The 21,592-nt window shown below is 37.5% G+C and overlaps 2 protein-coding genes across 3 annotated transcripts in view; both read left to right on the top strand.

Moving 5' to 3' along the window:
• The window catches only part of PLS1 (plastin 1), a 51,612-nt gene extending 41,184 nt beyond the window's left edge, over nt 1-10,428 (top strand). Inside the window, exons 11-16 of the mRNA XM_061452904.1 lie at nt 4,128-4,206; nt 5,343-5,457; nt 6,211-6,344; nt 7,259-7,382; nt 9,465-9,589; nt 10,048-10,428. Coding sequence (XP_061308888.1) covers nt 4,128-4,206; nt 5,343-5,457; nt 6,211-6,344; nt 7,259-7,382; nt 9,465-9,589; nt 10,048-10,183 — 713 coding nt within the window. The 3' untranslated portion in view covers nt 10,184-10,428. The remainder of the gene's footprint in view (nt 1-4,127; nt 4,207-5,342; nt 5,458-6,210; nt 6,345-7,258; nt 7,383-9,464; nt 9,590-10,047) is intronic.
• A 1,602-nt stretch (nt 10,429-12,030) lies between these two features.
• The window catches only part of TRPC1 (transient receptor potential cation channel subfamily C member 1), a 32,626-nt gene continuing 23,064 nt past the window's right edge, over nt 12,031-21,592 (top strand). Inside the window, exons 1-6 of one of the 2 annotated variants that reach the window (XM_061452898.1) lie at nt 12,031-12,200; nt 13,917-14,071; nt 16,702-16,803; nt 17,653-17,855; nt 19,253-19,384; nt 20,565-20,760. In XM_061452898.1, the coding sequence (XP_061308882.1) occupies nt 12,065-12,200; nt 13,917-14,071; nt 16,702-16,803; nt 17,653-17,855; nt 19,253-19,384; nt 20,565-20,760 (924 nt within the window). In that variant the 5' untranslated portion in view covers nt 12,031-12,064. The remainder of the gene's footprint in view (nt 12,201-13,916; nt 14,072-16,701; nt 16,804-17,652; nt 17,856-19,252; nt 19,385-20,564; nt 20,761-21,592) is intronic. The other variant, XM_061452899.1, reaches the window with a different exon arrangement.

Below are 21,592 nucleotides of genomic sequence, written 5' to 3'. Positions count from 1 at the left end.
TGTGATATCCCTAGTCACTGCAGTCCCTGCTGTCTAGGAGAAATGATTGCTCTTCCTCTGCTGCAGTCTTGTCAGAAATGTATGCTGTTGGAAGTGTATACAGAAGCTGTGTGGCAGTGGAATATGTTCCGTTCAGCTTATCTGTTCTGAACATAAAGTTGCAGGTATGATTCAAAATACTGAAAGCTTGGTCAAATTTAGAAGCATTCTCATTGGCATGGCAAAACCAGATGAACTATTTTCTGAACTTTTCCTAAAAAAACATTAGATGAGATCAAAGCCTCAGTTAAAACAGTCTGTACAAAGTTATAATCACCTGAATACTAGATTACAATTTTGTAATGCAAATACCAGCCAAATTTAACTTAGTGTTTATAGGATGTATTTTAGAGATGGATCATGCCAATATTATCTGTTAAAAGGCAAGTAGATGACTCTCCTTTGCCCCCCCCCCCCCCAAATAGCTCCTGTGGTGTCATGTAGATCTGAACCATCAGCCAAAAGACAATGTTTTATATTTGATTTTCAATTAATTTGTTTTTTTCCATAAAATCCTGTGGTTTTATTGATATTTTCTGAAGGTAGTGATATAAAATATGAGATTCATTCCTTTATAGTTTCATCATAGATTGTCTGTTGAATTTTGACTCATAATTTATAATGCTTTCCTATTTTGCTTCATGAAATGCAGATTTGACCCCTCCTAATGTAGGTACTGTATTTAGTACTTTTCTGTACTCCATAAAAGTGTTTATTCTGAAATGTTTATTTTTCTTCCTCCTCCCCCTGCCCACACCCCCCCCACCCCCCCCCCCCCCCCCTTTATTCATCTCTGTCCCTTTCTGGTTGATTTTTGCATTGTTCTTGTATTTTTCTATTACTTTAATATGCCGTCATAACTATAGGACAAGTAAAAAGAATACCGCAGGTCTAATATGATGCATACAAAATTGGGGCAAGACTTGCAGTAAGTCAAATGCCAAATAGTTATTTCTGTGGGTTTAGCCAGTAGGTGTTACAAACCTAGATGTAAAGCTCTGGACATGTGTGAGTGAGTAGAGCTTTCTGAAAGTCTTCATTTTCCTGCATAAATTCCATCTTTTCAGTGACTGCTCCACCCAGAGAGCATGATGGGGCTGTTCTTTTGGTTTTAGACAGTGAACACTGTGCATAAATTGGCATCTGCTCTAATGATACTTAAGGAGTCTGGTGATGTGTACTTGTATACAGAGAGCATACCCCTCGGGTATACTGACAGCAAAATGACCATTTGTCGGGATGGAGCGGGAAGTCCTGACCTTCAGGGAATGCACAAATGTTGCTGTTGCTCTGAGGAACCTCACATTTGGGGGAAACAGCAGAGTTGGGAGTCTGAGACTCACAGAAAGCTGAGTCCTTGGGGGGAGGAAGAGGAGGGACTTCTGCCTACACCCATTTCCAATGTAGATGTCCTCTGCTGCTGGACTTCAAGGCTGTTAACACGAGAGGGTTAACTACTCCCATTCAGGTCAGCTGAACTTCCAGTGCAAATTGCATCTTGAGCTCTGTTTTCTCAGTTGTAGGTATTTGGAGCCCTTTGGATTCTTGACCCCATCCCTATGGCTTCTCCTCATTCGGTTCCATAGTATAATGGTCTCAAAGAAAGAGATAGCGATAAATACAAAGGATACTACCAAATTTGCTCCTCTCTCTTTTATGTAGCTCTGCCCCCTTTCTGCAGTTTTCCAATGATTTTGGCTATCTGCTGCACCACTCAGCAGAAGATATGCTCCTGATAGGATCACAAGGTATATTTTGAATAAAAGAATAGAGAGAAAAAATTGGTCAGTTTTCAGTCATCTGGAAAACTTAAGAACGCTTATATGTTGCATGATAAAGGGATTTATTTAGAGTGGCATATTAAATATAGTATGCTGGGTTCAGTTCTTGGACTTCTGCTGTCAAAAAGGGTGCTGCCCAACTTGCATGCTTTTGCTCCTGCTTTGGATTCTTTCAACAGTGTTATGCATGCATTTTAAAATTGTCAGTCAGAGTGCAATTGCTGAGTATCTGGTTTTGTAGCTACTCTTTGTTTAACAAAAGCTCATTAAATAATCTTGTTACTGTCTTGCAATTAACAAATGTTCCTAAAACACTTTGCAGTCAGTATTTTAGGTGTTGCAAATCAACTCAAAGCTGAGCAAGCCTAAAAACTTGGGGAGAAAAAAAGAGAAAAAAGAAAAAGGGACTTTGTTCAAAATACAATAACCTCTTAAGTTACTCTAGACTTAAATTATATATCATGCTTGTATTTTGATTGTATCTATTTTATGGAAAACCTGGTATTTTTAATAGCTTTGTCATAAAATGTGATTCTTTTAAATTTTGTTGTGGGAAGAAGTATGTGAAACAAAGCTGACTGCTTGAAGACCTTGCAGAGCAGTTGGTTTGGTTGTTTTTTTTTTTTCGCTTTAGTATGTATTCATCAGTGACTGGTAAATTTTAAAAATAAATCTTTGAAACAAATACTAGTTTGAATTGCGTATGAAAGACCTCTTAATTTAGAAAAGATATCGGTAGGGTGAATATGATTTATTTCATACCTGGAAAGGAAAGTAACTGCTAAGCTGGCTGAAACTTTATAAATAAAATTTATTCTGTTGGAAAATGTCAATTACAGCTGACATTACTGAAATTATTTTTCTTTTTTTTTTTGTAAATATATTTTGAAGTCCAGAGATTTTGTATAATAGGGGACAGACCTAGATTAAAATTGTAACCCCTATCTAAAAGCTGATGTTATGACATAGGTCTAATTCGTGGAAAAATAATATTAAAATGGTTTTTCTGTTCTAATGATAAGTACATATTTATACAATAGCTTCATTTTGCTAAAACACTCATTGTTCTGTAGTCAATGTAGAACAGCAGTACTAAATGAGACAGTTTTCCTGCTACGTAAACCTCATTAGACGAACTTGGTAACCTTGTCCTCTAAGGAACAAACAAAACCAACCAACAAAAACCACATGAAAACCCAAGCACATACCAAAAAAAAAGAAAAAAAGGATAATCTGATTTTTACATGTTTCAGTCGTGAGAAATCTGCTCCTTTGTTGTTGGGGGAAGTTTTCTCCATCTTTCAGTTTTCTTTCTTAAAACAGTCCTGTTTTCTTAACTGTGTACAGGCCAGGGGAACAAAATGATGAGGGTGTTCTAAGCTCACATATTTAGGCTAAATATTTTCTCAACTGCTCCTCTCTGATGCAAGAGAAAATAAGCTTATCCAGCACTGAGTCACAAGCAGTTGGCCACAGATACATTGTTAAAATTTAGATAATGTTGTATGTAGAAAATTAAAGTATTACTGCAAACTCTATAGAGAAAGTACATTGGCTTAGGGCTCATGATTACAATAGATTAAAAATTATGTAAGTCAGGGAAGAGAAGGTTTAGGGGGGGGTGTTTTGGTTTTTCCTACTCAATTATCTGTATTTCTGATAAGCAGAGTTGCTAGTAAAAATTGCAACAGTAACTAGCCCACTTGGCCTTATAAATAGCTTCACAAATTTAACCAATACAGTGCTGCCTATTTAAGTCTCCAGTGTTAAAAACTAAAAAGGTGAGGTCTATTGCTTTGGGAAGGACCTTCACAAATTAATACTAGGAACTTCTGTGTGGAAAGATATGGAGCTGTAGTTTCTGGAGTTTAATGCTAAGTGTGTTAGTACTAACTTTTGATAAGAATATGCCATTTCAAACAGATTTAAAGATACTGTTAAATGCAATTTCCACCGGTTCTGGTTTTAGGAACTCTAAAAAAAAAACCAAAAAACCATCGCTATTTTCTCCCCTATATATTAATTACATAAAATATAACCAACAAATTATTTCTGTATTTTATAAAATTATATTCACACAGAAAAATGTAGTCTAATAGTACTTCGTGTAAGTGCCAGAACTGAGAGACTCTGAATTTGAGACAATTGCCTTGACTTATTGGCCAGTAGAGACTACTGTTAGGGAAAGGATCAAGTCATATGGGGGTTAGGAAGGAGAGGTGGGGGAAGAGTATGAGAGCCATTTAAACATTGCTTATTAAAGTGTGTTTTCTGATAATTTATATAGATTTATATTTGTCATCATAGGAGAAAGTAACGAAGAAAGGACTTTCAGAAACTGGATGAATTCACTGGGTGTAAGCCCATATGTTAATCATTTATACAGGTAAGGCTTTTTTTAAAAATAAGAATTTGATTTCCTTTGGATGACAAGGGAAGAATGATGGGAAGAATCAAGGGAAGTTTTCTTTCTGCTTGAACAGTGATTTCCAGGTTTTCACACAGTGTGATAGGAACTTAAGGACTGATCTGTGGAACCACATTAGGCAGTGTCTGACTAAGATATTCTGGTCATGACCTAGAAATCCTAGAAAACCTAAGCACTTTTGATGTGCTCCTCTCACTCACTTATACATTGAATTACATTTTGTGTTAAAAAAAGTTGAGATAATTGTGTTTAATAATGCATGGTTTCTATTTTCTCTCATCACATGACCACAAACCAGTAGTGTAATTCTAAACTGTAAGAGGGGATAAGTGTCTGCTGATCAGACTGTAAGAATCAATGCAGCATTGTATTCCCTCAAAAAGAGCTTTTTAACATGCTTTTTGCATGCTTTTGATTACTTTAAAATTGTGCCAATATTCTTTCTGTCGTATCAATGAAAGATGGGATAAAGGGAGCAACTGTAAACATAGGTATGCATGTTTACTTGATGTTAGGTTTCATTGTTCCTGTTTTATGATCTCTGTAAAGTGAGTATCGTCTGTAGATAGTTTAACATAGAGAATTTAATTCTGCAATTAGCTGAAGGGAGTTATCAGGAATGAAATTTGTAATGAGAAAATACTTTTTTCTAATTTTCTTTTTTCCATAAGATAAATATATTGGTTTTGGTTATTCTTTAGCACAATACATTTGTGGGTGCAGATTAAGCGCTCAGGACTTTTTTTGAAAGCCCTAAGGAAACTAAAACTAGATCGATCAATGAAAATTTGTTTTGCTAAATTCTTTGTCTGTGCCCACCCTGTGAAAGCAATTATTTAAATAAAGTTGGTAAAACCAGTACCTGTGTTTGCTTCACTAAAATTTGTGAAAATGATGAAATGAAAAGCACAGTGTAAATAATTGTGGGTTCGAATAATAGGGAATAGGCCAGTTTCTCCACAGAAAGTCACAAATTTTTATTTAAGTGATTGGAAATTTTCAGCAACTTAATTACACTTGGAAAAGTCTCAATATTTACTTGCATTGTGAATATGAGCTTTTGTACTTAAAAACATTGTTTTACTCTGGTTTAGTGACCTCTCTGATGCTTTAATAATCTTCCAATTGTATGATATGACTCGTGTGCTGGTTGACTGGAACCGTGTCAACAAACCTCCTTATCCATTACTCGGTGGTAACATGAAAAAGGTGGGCAGATAACTCTGGCATACAGTTGGTTTCACTATCTACTATTGTTATGTTTGTAATGGGTTGTCTGTCTCAGATTTGCATGCTGCTGCGGGCAGAGTGGGAGGAGAGAAAGAGAGAGGGGGGAAAAAAAGGAAAAAGTATCTTTTGTATATTATCCCAGTGAATAAATAGCAGTTAGAGCATATATCACTTCAGTTTCTAAATGTAGATTACTTTTGGTAATATTTAATTTAGGGTCTAATTAGGGTGTATAAGTAAAAGTTTCAAGCCTGCCAGAGCTATCATTACGTGATGCTCTTGCATTGGGAGGCATTTCATCACGGAACACTTTTATATGCTGCCAGGAGAACTGCAAGACTTGCAGAAATCAGAAGCTTTCAATTAGTTTTATGATCATTATGAGTCAAGAAGAAAGTAGAGGGGAAAAGAAATACTGCCTAAGAATTAACACATTTAAATATTTTTCCAAATTCAGATTTGGTGTAAGTGTATATAAATTCATTAACTTTAGTGGAAGTAAACATGGTTTTCTCAAGTGTGAAAAAAAGATCATCCTTGGAATCTTGCATACTTGTATTTATAATAAAAGCTGTTACTTTAACCGCAGTAGAGAAAGGCTAGAAATCTTTCTTGGCTCCAAATCTCATCGAAGGTAACAGTAAGCCAAATTCAAAATAAATATACATTATAGGTCTGTATTACAGAAATATTAAGACATTTTCATTATTTGCATGCAACATTTATTTTTAGATTGAGAATTGCAATTATGCAGTAGAACTCGGGAAGACAAAAGCCAAATTCTCACTGGTTGGTATTGCTGGACATGATCTAAATGAGGGTAACCCAACTCTGACTTTAGCTTTGGTATGGCAGCTGATGAGAAGGTAAGTTAGGCACAGTATATGATAGATGTGTATATATATGTATCTGTGCATGTGCGTATATGTGTGTGTCTGTATCAAGGCAAATTAAACCCAGTGTTAGTTCACCCAACAGGTATTTTAGAGGGCTATCTCTTTCTCTTTTTTTTTTTTTTTTTTGTAGTTCTACATATTGTGTAGTGGTTGAAACCACAATAATATGTTTGTGAAAACATACATTTACAGAAAGTATTAAAACCTTATATACTATGAACTGTGGTTCAAGCTATAAATCCTGAAGCAAGTAAAAAGAGCAGAGATTATTTCATGTTGATTCCATGTACCTTTCTTTAAGTAATTTAAATATCTGTAAAATCAAAAAAGTTAAATAGGAAGAGGTAATGCACTATAGAAGTTAAATGGGAAGAAATTTTTAGGGTATCATAGCTACAGTAATGTAACTACTGTAAAATCAAAATCTAGCTAGTGCACTGAGCAGGAAAAAATATAAATCTATTTCTGTAAAAAGTATTTTATTGCAGGAATTTTCCACAAGTGTAGTTTTCCTACACCTACCCTTAAACACTCAGTGCTTTTTGTTTGTCAGACTGTTCTGATTCACTTTTCAAGGTGGCTTGGATGGTAGGGAGTCATTTAAAGTAAAATTAGTTATGGTGTGCTTAGTAAAACAAATATAGAAAGATGATGTAATAGTGAATCTTATAAATTTTTATTCGAAAATAAGTATTATTTTATTCTTGCAACAACAACAAAAGTGATTTTAAGTACTAAACAGTTTGCAAGATAAGGGTACATAATGAAGGTGATCATTTGGCGTCATTAGCATGCACAAGTAGTATTTTACTTGTAGCTTTGTACTGTTAGCAGAGTGAACTTCTGCCACTTGCTTCAACTCAGACTTGTTTTCTTTATTAAAGGTATACTTTGAACGTACTATCAGACCTTGGAGAGGGGGAAAAAGTAAATGATGAAATTATTATTAAGTGGGTGAATCAGACACTTGCAAAAGCAAATAAGAAAACTTCAGTTACGAGTTTCAAGGTAAACCAGATTGATATACTTTTTCTTTATATATATAATCAGGTTGGGGATTTTTAATCTAACCTGTTAACAATTTGACTTTAACTATGGCTCTCATCAGTAGTGTAATTGTATAAGGAAATATTTGACAGTCTGTGAAACCTCAAAAGTATTTTACATGTTTATTAATAAGAAACAAAACTAAATTACAACTTGTTACTCTGACAAAACAAACCAACCCCAAAACAATTACATCAACAAAGGCTAAACTTTCAAAGGTTTTTTTGGCCAAAATTACCAATGTTTGGGCATGGCATGTCATACCTATTGAATTTTTGGATATAGGCACTCTCATGCTTGTACAAACATGAAGAATGATTTTGGAAATACAGGGCGGGGGGGAAATAATCGCCATTTTTAAGAACAGCTGATCAAAAAGATGCACTCTTATGTGACAGAGCCAGGAGAGGGAGCCCAAGTTAAGCAGCATCATCTTTTGTCTTCATTGGCACTGCTGATGTTCAGCAGACCCTTATGAACCAGCTTTCCCATTCAGCAGATAAAGCAAATGGATAAAGGAAGCTTTCTTTTCACACTTGTCACGTGTTAAACACTAAACGTACTATATCTATGTCAGGTGTTCCATGCTGTGTAAATCTCTTTCTTTAGAAAAATGGTAGATAAATAATTGCACTTGCATGCAAATGTAACTTATACTCTGAAACAGTTATGTCTGTGGTTCGCAACAGGAACATAAGTACCTAGCAAGTTAAACATTTGAGGTCTTGCGGTGTTATTAATTGAATTAGGTAAGCATTAGGTAAAAGGTAATATCAAATAATTTTATAGAACGAATTATTTCCTTTTTACTCTAGAGGTAACTTAGGTCATCATCTTGAAAAGGATTCCTACTTCTGTTGTTTCTACATAAATTGTAATAATGGTGGTATAAATAAGCTGAAAGTATGAAGAGAATCTGTCCCAGCATCTTGCTTTTGGCATGCCCATGTTTTTTTAGGGGGCATTGGTTGTTTTTTTTAAAGGTAATTCAGCTGATTGTACGTCAGTAAAGATAAGGAGCTACTGATGTAAAGTGATGTTATTCATTATAAGTGGTTTTTTTTTTTTCACTGATTTTTGACAACATCCACTTATGTGCTTTCCTTCACAATTTGATTTTTTTTTTCTGTGTTTTGGGGTTACTGCAGCAGGAAGTGTAGCAGAGAAAGCAGAGGTCCCTGATACTTCTTGTGGGCTATGAAAGCAAAGTTCTGTTGAATTGCTATTAGTTCAAACAAGAAAATTACAAAGGTGTGGGTTCTGGCTTATGGTCTTGGGGAGATACTGCATGCATTCAGTGTCTTCAAGTAGACATATATTACTATTTTTAAATGTATAATTAATGTGGTGGTTCTGTGGGACTTCACTGAATTTGAATTCATAGTTCTGGCCTGGTGGTGAAAGAAGCCATGTCATGCACGTGGCTTATGTGCAGCGCCTCACTGCACTGTCTGCTTTCTCTTGGTTTGACGTCATCAGTTGCTTGTCTGCCCTAACAGTTGGGAAGAAATAATTGTAGTAATAGCACTTGCTGTTTTAAGAACAGAATAATACACATGTCCATGTATTAAATACAAAACACAGACTGCTTGTACTAGCTCAGAATATCATCTGAGTTGAAAAGTTATAAAAAGAGTGAGCGATAAACTACTGCAGAATGTAGCATTACAAGAAAAGGAGAAAAGTAAAAGTAGTTGTGGAATGTAGATACATTTTCGTTGTCTTGAAAGTCTGGTCCTTAGACTTCTTTCAAAATTCCTTTCCTCCCTCAGGGAAGGGGAGGAGTTTGTTTCATTAAACAATTTTAAACCATTTGTATAATATTAATAATATCAACACAGAGTATGGATCTTAACATTTTAATTGTGGAAAAGAACATTAGACCTTTAAAAGAGGGGGGGAAAACCTTCACACAATGAAGTAACAGAACATGCTGCTGTCTTTCAATACAAATATAAAATGTGCTGTAGGGTTTTTTGCATTGTGAAGTCAGAATAATCAAAGCAAAGTCCTTCTTCTAATGTTTTGAGTCTTTTCTTTTAGGACAAATCAATTAGCACTAGTTTACCTGTCCTAGATTTAATAGACGCTATTGCACCAAAAGCAGTTCGTCCAGAAATGGTCAAGAGAGAAGATCTTTCTAATGAAGACAAACTAAATAATGCTAAGTAAGTTTTAAATGGGTACTTTGTATTTTCCTTAAGTGCAGGAAGTGTGTGAATACATGGTGTAATGAAGGATTTACTGATGTATTAACAGATTACACTATTAGTTGATTTGCTTCAAATACAAAATATTATAATTATAGTATTTTAGAGCTATTTTTCTAGCATAGTTAAAATATGAAGTTAAGTTCACAGCTGATATGACCTACCACCATGGCACTGCAACTGGTTTATTAATAGCCTGCCATAATACACACTTTGACAAAAACAAATTCTTTGATAACCAGTAGCAAAATATCTGCCAGTGAAATTGCTAATACATGCTTTCTTGGCAGTAATGTTAATTTTTTCACAGAGTGTAAGTACTGAACAGGCATATCCTGCTATTAAAATATGTTGTAAATCTTAGCACACTAGTAGATGCAAGTAAAATAACGCTATGTTTTCTCTTGTTTTCCAAGATACGCTATTTCAGTTGCTCGAAAAATTGGTGCTCGTATCTATGCTCTCCCAGATGATCTGGTTGAAGTGAAGCCAAAAATGGTGATGACAGTGTTTGCATGTTTGATGGGAAGAGGACTCAACAGAATAAAATAATTAAGACGTGTAATATAACTTTCTGCCATATTGATCACGAAGAATGCCTCGCAGTTCAGAATTCTGAAGCTTAGTATAAAATCAGAAAATTTGTATGCACAAATATCCTAATTAATGAAATTTTAATAATGTGTTTATATTAGTTAAAACTATTCCATTTCATAACATATTGATTATTTATGGGTATTACTGTTTTCAGAACATGTTCATTATCAAATTAACATTAAAGATTTGTATTGCTTAAACCCCCCCCCCCCCATATTAATGAAGCTTCATTTGTATTATTTTCCATAGTATTATAAGAATCTGCATCATTTTACGTATGTCATTTTAGGACTCATTCTGAAACTTTGTTTTTATTATTTTTAGTGGGTGTTACATATATATATATTGATACAAGTTTCAAGGTGCATTCCAGTCCTATTGTATTACTCCTAACTGCACAGAAGTTATCACTGCCTTATTTTTTGTAGAGCTTAACTCCTCTTGAAGCCAATGAGAGTCTTGTCATTGACTTCAGTGAGAGCAAGTGAAGGCCTCTGATAATGTCTGGAAACTAATGACTGTTGATAAAGCTGATGAAACTGTTCTGTGGGAATAATCTTTAAATGTATGTAGCAATTTATTTCTGTTACTGAGCAGGAAATTAACAGTCTGTAAATTACTAAGCAGGAATGTAATCATGTTATGATTAGGTGTGCAGATGTGCTAGCTTTTGCAATTAGACTAAACATTTGATTTTTTTTTTTTCTTTTCACTTTTCATAAAATACTGTATGAGAAAACAATAAAAAGCTGGTTACTCCAGTTTGGGGTTTCACATTAATGTACTGCATTTCCTTAACGCATGTCATCTTTGATTCCTCTAAAGTGTGTATTGTGTGCAGAGGTCTGTATGCTATCAAGTCAGTAATTATTTTCTTAGGTACTTGTACTCCTTTACCTACAGTTGCAAATTTTCACAAAACATGCTGGAGTTGGACATTTAATAAGATTGTTACTAAAAGCCAAACACTAGGGAAGAAGGAAATATAAATAAAAATGAAGGTGGGTTTTGGGGGGATTTTTTTCTCTTGCAGTATGAAGCTGCTACTTTGTTTCAGCTCCTGAAAAGCAGTCCTAAGAATCACGGTGAGAGAGCAGTTGGACGAAGCTTTGTATCTTCAGTATCTTGCACAAGATATTATCAGAAAGAAGATGCATTCATTTAATTTCTGTTATCGAAGATGATATTGGGAGTTGAGAGAATTAAGTGCTTGGATTTAGTCAGTCTGTTTAATGTTTGTAGTACTTGAAACTGATCAAAGTGCAAGGGGTGCCTACGCTAAGCACCGTCAGTTTGACATACAAGCTGAGCTACCTATTGAAAGATAAATGACAGGTACCACCATCCGAACAGAACTGTCTTCTCAGACCATCGTTGGTTTCAAAGAGGGCGCTAACCAAACACGACTTTTCTAAAGGAGATTGAAAAAGAGAATTGGACTTTCAGCTTATATTAATCGTTACCGTTTATCTGAACCCCGGGATAAGGCCATCCCTCTTTTGCGGGCTCCGACCCCAATCCCTTAATGTTGTTGGGAGGGAAGGTAAGCCGCGGAGCGGCGAAAGCAGAGACGGCTCCCTGTTAAAGGTGCCTCATCGGCCGACCGGTCGCCTCTGCCCTCGGGGCAGCTCCTGCCCACCCTCCTCCCGCTGCCCCTCGCAGGGCGGGCGCCGCCATTGGAGCCTGCGCAGTGCGGTCCAGGAGCCCTGCTCTGCTCTGCTCTGCGCGCCCGCGGGGCTGCCGGCGCCGGGCGGGGCTGCCCTGCTCCCTCCGGTGCGGCCTCGGGAGTTGCACCTATCCCGCCCGCGCTCTAATGGGCCTGGCGGAGCCGGCGCCATGGCCGCCTTATACCAGAGCGCGGATCCCTCCGCCTCGGCCTCGCCGAACAAGCTGCTGGCGCTGAAGGATGTGCGACAGGTGAAGGAAGAGACCACCCTGGACGAGAAGCTCTTCTTGCTGGCCTGCGATAAAGGTACCGGCCCCCCTGCCCAGTCTGGCCCCGCCCGCCTGCCGCACCGTCGGCGATCGAAGGCCGCGGCCGCTCTCCCTGACGGCCCGAGCCGGCGCCAGACCCCCCGGGGGGGGAGACTGGGAGCAAATCCTGCGAGTGCCCGGCCGGGTACCGGGGAAGGCGGCGGGTCCTCGCCGTGCGCTGCAGGGCTGCTGCTGGGGGCACCGCGGCGGCTGAGCCCGGCCGCGCCTCGCCTTAGCGCCCGGCTTAGCCTCGGCTCTTCGTGCTGAACCCGGAGCCTGCGGCACCAGGGGAAAGGAGGCGTTGGGCCGTGTACTCTTGTGTTTGTGAGGGACCTCGCTCTGTGTCGCAGGAGTTCATACTTGCTGCACTCAGTGTTAAAAGTGTGCCTGACTATATACTTGTAGGTAAAACTTGCTTATCTAGACATCCCCACGATGAGTGAGACAGTTTTACTGTGATTTGCACCCAAGGTACTGGATGGGAAAATATTTTCTCTTATGTTTGTAGTTAGTCTTGAGTAGAAATAGAGTCTTAAACTGATCTTAACATGTCCAAAATGCTGGGCTCTGATGAAAGCTTTTTAATAACGTGCTGGATTATTACGGGTGCTTTAAGACATATGCAGGGTTGTGGAAGCTGGTGTGTTTATACGTAGAGCTGCCTACTACCCGTTTGTTTAGGTTAGTTGACAGTGGTGGTATTTCTGCAGTGACGTTAGCCAGCGGGCTTTAGGAAGTTTGTTCTGGTGCTCTTTATGGCTCGGCTGCCTGCAGCCATGCTCCTAGTGCATGTCTGTCCTGAAGATCAGGACGAGCCTCAGCTTCCTCTCCAATAAAAACAGAGGCTGAGGGAGCTAAACGGATGCACAACAAAAAATGTTAAAAATAAAAAATTACTTCTATAACAGCAGGTTAGTACTCTTGCAGACTCTGTACGTGGAAGTAGTCTGCATATACTTCTGTAAGTATGCTACACTACAGTCTTTGTCATGGTCTTTTATGTTGCAATATACTTTGTTACCGTAGAGACAAAAATAATTAAAAGCTTTTCTCTTTGGCAAGAAGTTTCAATTAAACAGAGTAACACTAAACAGGGCAGCCTGGTATATCTGTGCTTCAGTCAAATAGGAAATTGCAGCTTACATACTGTAAGTCATACTGTTGTTAGATTTAGTTGCTAATCAAACTCGCTAGCTTGAGTTTTATAACATTGTAGCATCATATCACATCTGCTTTGATAATATATACATGAGAATTAGAGTGATGGGGAAAAGGACTGATGTGGCTTCTGCTCAATGAAGATACAGTCCTGTTTGTATCATTGTAAAAGGGGCTTCTCTGAGCCTATGGTTCTTTTGAACAGGGAACCCTTCTGTGATGCACTTGATGTTTCCCATGCCCCACAGGTTATGTGTGAGCTATTGCCCTAGCTTTGAAACTACCTGAGCTTTTGTATGTGTTTGCTTATAAGACTGGAACTAAAAGAGTGGATTAAAGTATATGATTTAGTGCTTTCCTGGAAGAGACATTCTGAAATACCTTCAGTTTCCTCCTTGATGAGAGAATGCTTATCTACCATGACCTCTTAGTTGTACGACTCGATGTCTGTTGTCAGCTATGGAATGTTGTCCATTGGTAGCTGGTACTTGCAATGTTCACATGCTTTTATTACTTTGTAATAATGTTAAGTGACATTCATATGTTACTTGTGCAGGTGACTATTACATGGTTAAGAAACTCTTAGAAGAAAACAGCTCAGGCGAAATGAACATAAATTGTGTGGATGTGCTTGGACGAAATGCTGTTACCATAACCATTGAAAATGAAAACTTGGACATACTGCAGCTTCTTTTGGATTATGGCTGCCAGGTATACAACACATAAGTTACTGAAAGCTCTCAATTTAGTTACTGATCTGTGTATTCTATTCTTTGTTAACCTGTCAGAATTTGGAAAGAAATAGAGTCTGCTTTTATAGGCAGTTCTGTTCTTTTTCCATGTCATAACTGTGAAAGTGTTTTTTCTCAGTAATTTAAGTGGGAATTTTATTAGCATGGCAAATATATAAGTAACATTTTCAATGACATTAACAAATCTGAATTTTATTTGAAGTGTTATTCCTGTGGCAGAGATAACATATGCATTATCTTCAAAATAAACAATTTTCAGTCAGTGCATCATGGTAAAAAGTATAGAATACAGACATCTCTTTGGCTGTGGAATATAGTAACTTAAAATGGTAGCAGTTAAAAAACTTTACATTATATTAGATGATTTTTAAGTTAAGGCAGACTTGCATTATAGGGAATTACAGACCAGTCAGTCTCACCTCTGTGCCTGTAAAATCTTGGAGCAGATTCTCCTGGAAGCCATGCTAAGGCACATGAAAAACAACAAGGTGCTTGGTGACAGCCAGCATGGCTTCACTAAGGGGAAATCCTGCCTGACCAATTTGGTGGCCTTCTATGATGGGACTATGGAACTGATGAACAGGGGTAGAGCAGTCGATGTCATCTACCTGGACTTGTGCAAAGTGTTCGACACTGTCCCACACGACATCCTTGTCTCTAAATCGGAGAGACATCAATTTGATAGGTGGACCACTTGGTGAATAAAGAACTGGCTGGATGGCCGCACACAAAGAGTTGTGGTCAATGGCTCAGTGTCCAGCTGGAGACCAGTAATGAGTGGTGTCCCTCAGGGATCGGTGTTGGGGCTGGTCTTGTTCAACATCTTTGTTGGTGACATGGACAGTGGGGTTGAGTGTGCCCTCGGCAAGTTTGCCCGTGACACCAAGCTGTGTGGTTCGGTTGATACGCTGGAGGGAAGGAATGCCATCCAGAGGGACCTTGACACGCTTGTGAGGTGGGCTGATGCTAACCTTATGAAGTTTAACCATGCTAAGTGCGAGATCCTACACCTGGGTCAGACCAATCCCAGGCACAGCTACAGGCTGGGCAGAGAAGAGATTCAGAGCAGCCCTGCGGAGAAGGACTTGGGGGTGTTGGTTGATGAGAAAATGAACATGAGCTGGCAGTGTGTGCTGGCAGCCCAGAAAGCCAACTGTATCCTGGGCTGCATTAAAAGGAGTGTGACCAGCAGGTCGAAGGAGGTGATCCTCCCCTTTACTCTGCTCTTGTGAGACCTCACCTGGAGTATTGTGTGCAGTTCTGGTGTCCTCAACGTAAAAAAGACATGGAACTGTTGGAACAAGTCCAGAGGAGGGCCACGAGGATGATCAGGGGACTGGGGCACCTCCCTTATGAAGATAGGATGAGAAAGTTGGGGCTGTTCAGCCTGGAGAAGAGAAGACTGCGTGGAGACCTCATAGCAGCCTTCCAGTATCTGATGGGAGCTCATAAGGATGCTAGGGAGGGACTCTTCATTAGGGACTGTAGTGACAGGACAAGGGGTAACAGGTTAAAACTTAAAGATTTCATATTGGATATAAATAAGAATTTCTTTACTGGTGGTAAAGTTCTTCAGGGTGGTTCTTTAGGGTGGTGAGGCACTGGAATGGGTTGCCCAGGGAAGCTGTGAATGCTCCATCCCTGGCAGTGTTCAAGGCCAGGTTGGACAAGGCCTTGGGTGACATGGTTTAGTGTGCGGTGTCCCTGCCCATGGCAGGGGGCTTGGAACTAGATGATCTTAAGGTCCTTTCCAAATCTAACTATTCTATGATTCTGTGCATTCTGCAGTACTTTCTTGTTAAGCTTGACCTGTGCTTGATGGCAGAGGCAGTTCTGCAACAGCAGTACTTCCTTACTGTATGCAACATCTCTGCTGCTGCTAGAAGAGTTGTAGCTATGATGGTCTAAGTATGTAGGATAGGGAAAGGCAGTGTCTTTTGTTAGATTGTTTGATATTGGAGAAGGAAAAAACAAGCTTTCCCCTGCCTAGACCTCCTTTTTAGTAGCAAAAATAAAAGCTGTGTCTTTTATTTATAGAGCAAAAATTTGAGTTTTATAAAGTGAATTAAAAAGAATAATATCAACTGTAGGGAAAACAAAGTGAAAAGCTGCTTATCTCACCTTAAGAATTAAGTTTTAGAAGTAGTTACCACCATGGGAAAAAAAAACCAGCTTGTGTTCTTAGCTTTACCAGAGAACCCTGAATACAGGGCTGAAGTATCTCGTACATCTGAGTTGTACACTTGCTTTTAATGTTTCAGTAACCTGGTAAACTGACTAAAAGTCCATTAGAACTGGATTTTTGCAAGTCTCTTATATCATCTTTGCTGTATAGTAATTTTTACAGTTCGTTCTTCTGCTGTTGTTGCAGTGAAACAAATTGTCAGCAATGCTATGCTAACTCCTGGAATGACAACCTACTTTTGTATTCTAATCATACATGGGGTGATAATACAGAACACTGGTTTAGTGCTTTAGAAATAAATTTAAAAATAAGTAAAAAAAAATAATTTAGTTTGGCTTCATATTGACTCTTTATGGTGTTTAAGTTACTGCTAGTTTCATATGCAACTTGTTTTCTTTCCTTAGTCATCAGATGCACTTTTGGTGGCTATTGATTCGGAAGTGGTGGGAGCTGTTGACATTCTACTTAATCACCGACCAAAAAGATCTTCCAGACCAACCATTGTAGTTGAGTGCTGTTACCCTTAATTTTTGGTTGGAGAGTGTGGGCTATTGTGTTCTGGGTAATTGTGTATTTAAAACAATGTTGTTAAATTAAATTCTACATCTCCAAGTTGATACAGTCAGGACATTTATAGCATCTGTTGTCTTAAAGAATAGAATACATTCATTTGCTCTACTGCATAAGGAATCTAGTGAATTTGTATGTGCCAAATGCTAACAGATGCCTAGTTAGTCCAGAAGAGAGAAAATAAGTGGTTCTAAATCTTTTCTTGTAGGCTGTTTGCAAGGTGATTAGCAGCCTTGACCTATAAAGGCTATGTATATAAACTCATGTGTTGAAGTTTCATAGGTGGTGTTTTTTTTTGCAATTCTATAAACATCGTATTTTCACCTTGAAATTGATCAGTTGAAATTTGTCTTGGCAATGCTTAAGTATCAAAGAAAGTTTAAAAGCTCACAAGTAGAGACAGAGGGAGGTATTTATGTAACAGTATAGTACAGTCAGGATAGTTTTCTGGGCTTAGTAAATACACTCTTTTCTTATTCTTCCAAACTAGAACAAAATAAACTTTTAAATATAATGCATGTATATTAGAGAAGGTAGGCACTGAGTGTCAGGCTTTCTATGTAAATAAAGCAAAACATTTCTGTGTCCATTTTTCTTTTTCCAGGATTAATCTGAGAGATGTTTGAGTGTTGTTACAAATTCTTCCTTATTTTTATGTCATTAAACATAGGAAAATGTTCTGAAAGAGAGATTCATTGTTGAAAAGTCAAAAAAAAACCCCTGACATATAAACACTAGTTGATCTGTATGTAGTAAATTTAGATACTTCCTATGTTTTATTCCAGAAATTAATGGAACGCATTCAGAACCCAGAATACTCTACGACCATGGATGTGGCACCTGTCATTTTAGCAGCTCATCGTAACAACTATGAAATTCTCACCATGTTGTTAAAGCAAGATATATCATTACCCAAACCTCATGCTGTAGGCTGTGAATGCACACTGTGTACTGCAAAGAACAAAAAAGATAGTCTGCGACATTCCAGGTAAGACTTACCAGTCATAGACAATAATAAAGAAAATCTTGTCTTAATTCTCTGGTATTCACTGGATCAGATTCGGTATATTTTCTTTATCTCTCTGGTGAGGTTTATGAGTGTGTTCCTTTTATATATCGTAGCCTTTATTGTGCGAGATAGTAGTTCTTGGGGATGGGTTGTACTTGAAAAGGCTGGTGGGAGGCAGTGGCATTTCTTTCATTTTGGTTTTATACTCCTAGTCACTGTGCATATTAAGCTAAGTGCCTTTGCCTTTCTACAGTTATGCCATAAACCTTCTAGCTATCGTTGGTTTGGGAGTATAAGATCCATGCAAATACATTTTTTCTTAAGTTGGTTAATCCTTGGGGGGTTTTGTGCCAGAATGAGGTGGATAATTCTGTATCCTTTTTCTAAAAGTGTTCATATACTATGGATGGATGAATGCAGACTAAAGGTATTTTTTTTTCTTCAGTATTTTTGAAAGTAGAAAGCTTTCTAATAAAGATTCAGATGAGGAGAGGGATTTGCCAGTCTTAACAATATTTTGTCTGGGTAACTTGGTAGCAAGTTGGATGAAATTTAATACCTGAGATTTGGGGTGAAAAAATTAGAGCTCAAAGATCATAAGTGTACTGCAATTACTATGTGCAGTTAATTATTACATGATTACTCCAGTATATATTCAGATAACTAAAAATAAGGGGAATGAAAGGATAATTACTGATAATCAGCTACTATAGACCATGTTCTGGTATCCGTCTGATACCCCATGTCAGTCACTTCAGTATGAGAAGAGGTGTCAAGGTGTCCCAGGCAGACAAACACTAGAAATGTTCGATATAACAGCTCTTAGTTTAAACTAGAATGGATAACAGACATCGTTTCAGTATTCATGATCCAGTAGTTTTGCAAGAGGAAAATATCCCTTCAGACTCTTTTGCTGTTGTTTTTTTTTTGTATTGCACATAAAAGCTTCCCACTGTTTTAAATTTAGTTTGTTAAAATAGAAGATTGCCTTAAATGCTTCACTTCCCTCTTTTATTTCCACTTGAAGAAATATAAGAGCTATTGTATAACCACAAAAAATGTCAAATTTTATCAGTACCTCTTGTCTTAACTGATGGCCTTCTGCTGATATACTGATAACAGTTGAAGTAGTGAGGAAAAGAAGTGGGAACCAGTTTGGCTAATTCTTGATACACTAGAGCAATAGGGATTCTATGTCTGTGAAGGACAGTGTCTTCCATGATGGATCACATTCAATGTGTGTAGTGTCTGATTTTAAGAAATCCAGTTGTTTTGTCTTTCAGCTGACTGCGTTATGCCAACTTTGAATAGGTTGTGTTTTGATACTACTAATCAAATGAAACATCTGCATTTTGCTTGCTATTCTTTTCTCACAGGTTTCGCCTTGACATTTATCGGTGTTTGGCCAGTCCTGCTTTAATAATGTTGACAGAGGAAGATCCAATCCTGCGAGCTTTTGAACTCAGTGCAGACTTGAAAGAGTTAAGCCTTGTTGAGGTTGAATTCAGGTAGGAATTTAAAACACAAACTATCTAATACCTTTGTGGAATTATGTATATAGAAATGTGTATGCATTAGAAAAGGTTTGTTCTTTTTTCTTTGTAATTGGAGTATTTAAACTGATGATTGACATAGTAACAACTTATATAATTCATGCCTCAGTAGTAGTCACTTTGACAGTTTAATTACTTGAAATCCTTTTAGTATAGACAGTTCAGTGTGTGTAGTTGCACCAACAGTTCAAATTTCAGCTCTACTCTGGAAAAATAAGTAGAAAACATGCTAAATGTGGACTTATTTCAAGATTACTTACCTATTAATTATAACAATATCTCAGTAGTACTCTGTACTTCTTTTCCCCTGGATCAAGGTAGAAGTATTGTTTATACTGTCCTGACTCATGTTAAGAGTTGTTCCAGGTACTCTTTCTTAATTTTGCTCCTTATAAGACTTGGAACAGCACATGTGTGTACATATGTGTATAAAGTGCATAGGTGTATCGAAGACTTGATGTTCACAATGCCTTTCTATTGAATGAATATATGCTCGATTTAGTTTTATGTTTAAACTATACAGGTTTCTACCATTTTGAAACTTAGCAGCACAAAAGCTTTCAAGAACAGTAAACCAAATGTTTGTAGGGGGTAAAATTCTACTTTCCTAAACAATATAGGCATTTTCTGGTTTTATAACCGATTGTCTTTCTGTGCTGAGTGAGACAAGTAAATCATGTGGTTTCCATAGTTGCGTTTATTACATTAATAAATAGTATTCAGTGGATAGACTTTGATTTTCAGATACAGGAATAAGCAAAACCAAACTAAAGTCCCTTCCAAGTAGAAATAATGACTTATTAGTGCCATGTTTTGTGACTGCTGCACTTTCACATCTCTTGAAAATAATTCCAAGTTTTAACTTTTTATATGAAATTCGTAAGAATCTGTATACTCTAAGTGTGTTTCCCAATTTTTCTATGCCAAATGGAGTTGCAGACTAAATTGAAGCGCAATTGTCATGTTACATGGTATCATGTTACAGAGTTGTCTTCAGAATGCTTAGTCTTTGACATATGGCTTTTGGGTTGTGTTTTTTTTTTTTAAATTTGTCTTTAGCGTAACATACAATCCAAACCAAAAATGAGTAGTTAATGGTTTAATGGAAAATATGTACTGTTTCTGTGTCTTTCAGAAATGATTACGAGGAGCTAGCTCAACAGTGCAAAACCTTTGCTAAAGATTTGCTTGCACAAGCACGGAATTCGCGGGAGCTAGAAGTTATTTTGAATCACACATCCAGCGATGAACATGTAGACAAGCGAGGATTGTTGGAAGAGAGGATGAATTTAAGCCGTTTAAAACTTGCAATCAAGTATAATCAAAAAGAGGTTTGTCTTTACAGTAATTTGATAAGCTTTGCATTTCATATTTTGCTAGTAATTCATTTCATTTGTTGTTCTGCCTCTAGGCATAGAAGTGTAAATAAATTTGCAAGGTGTGAACATCGAATGTCAAAAAGGGAAATGATATCACAAGATACTGAGTGTTTCTTCAGTATTTACAGTGGAGAAGAATGCGTTTTCTGTATTGGAGTATAGACTACTGCTCTTTTATGAACAGTTCTGATAGTGGTAATGATTTGATCAGATCATCAGTAAATACTTTCCAAAGGAAGCATGGATCCTTAGGGTGCCATACATGATTTATCACTTTTTTACTTGTCATTAGCTGTTCAGCTTTGGCTCAGGCCTTGTCTGTGTTGTTCATTGATGATGTAGCACAGGTTTAACTTATGCTGGTGTAACTGAATAGTAACTCTGTTCCAGAATAGTAGCACCTTTTCATGCCATCAGTATGGAACTTACTTTATGCAGTAGGTTATCATTGTCTTTATCCTTTGACAAATTCTAACTGTAGTTTTGCTGTGCCAGAAGGCAGATGGGTATTTGTGCGATTCTAGTATAAGAACCAGGGACAGATAGACATGCAAAATCCATTTTCAGTTAGCATTTGCAGAAGGCATTGTAATTGTGCCTGTTCAACATATCTAGGCTTAAACTGTTTATGACACTTTAAAAGCCCATAGTGTTTAAAAGTCATAAGCCATAGTTGTGGAATATCCTACAATCGCACATTTCTGGTATGCATTAAACAAGCATACTGAAATATTTCAGGTGTTCTTCTGGTTTTGAGCATAGCTTGTTTTTACCACAACAGTGG

The sequence above is a fragment of the Pezoporus flaviventris genome, unplaced genomic scaffold (genome assembly GCF_033815535.1).
Source record: "Pezoporus flaviventris isolate CSIRO_AGI_PZ_B2104156 unplaced genomic scaffold, CSIRO_AGI_Pfla_v1 ptg000013l, whole genome shotgun sequence".
Lineage (NCBI taxonomy): Eukaryota > Metazoa > Chordata > Aves > Psittaciformes > Psittacidae > Pezoporus > Pezoporus flaviventris.
Note: the sequence above shows the minus strand (reverse complement) of the source record. Positions and strands in the feature narration are given on the sequence as shown.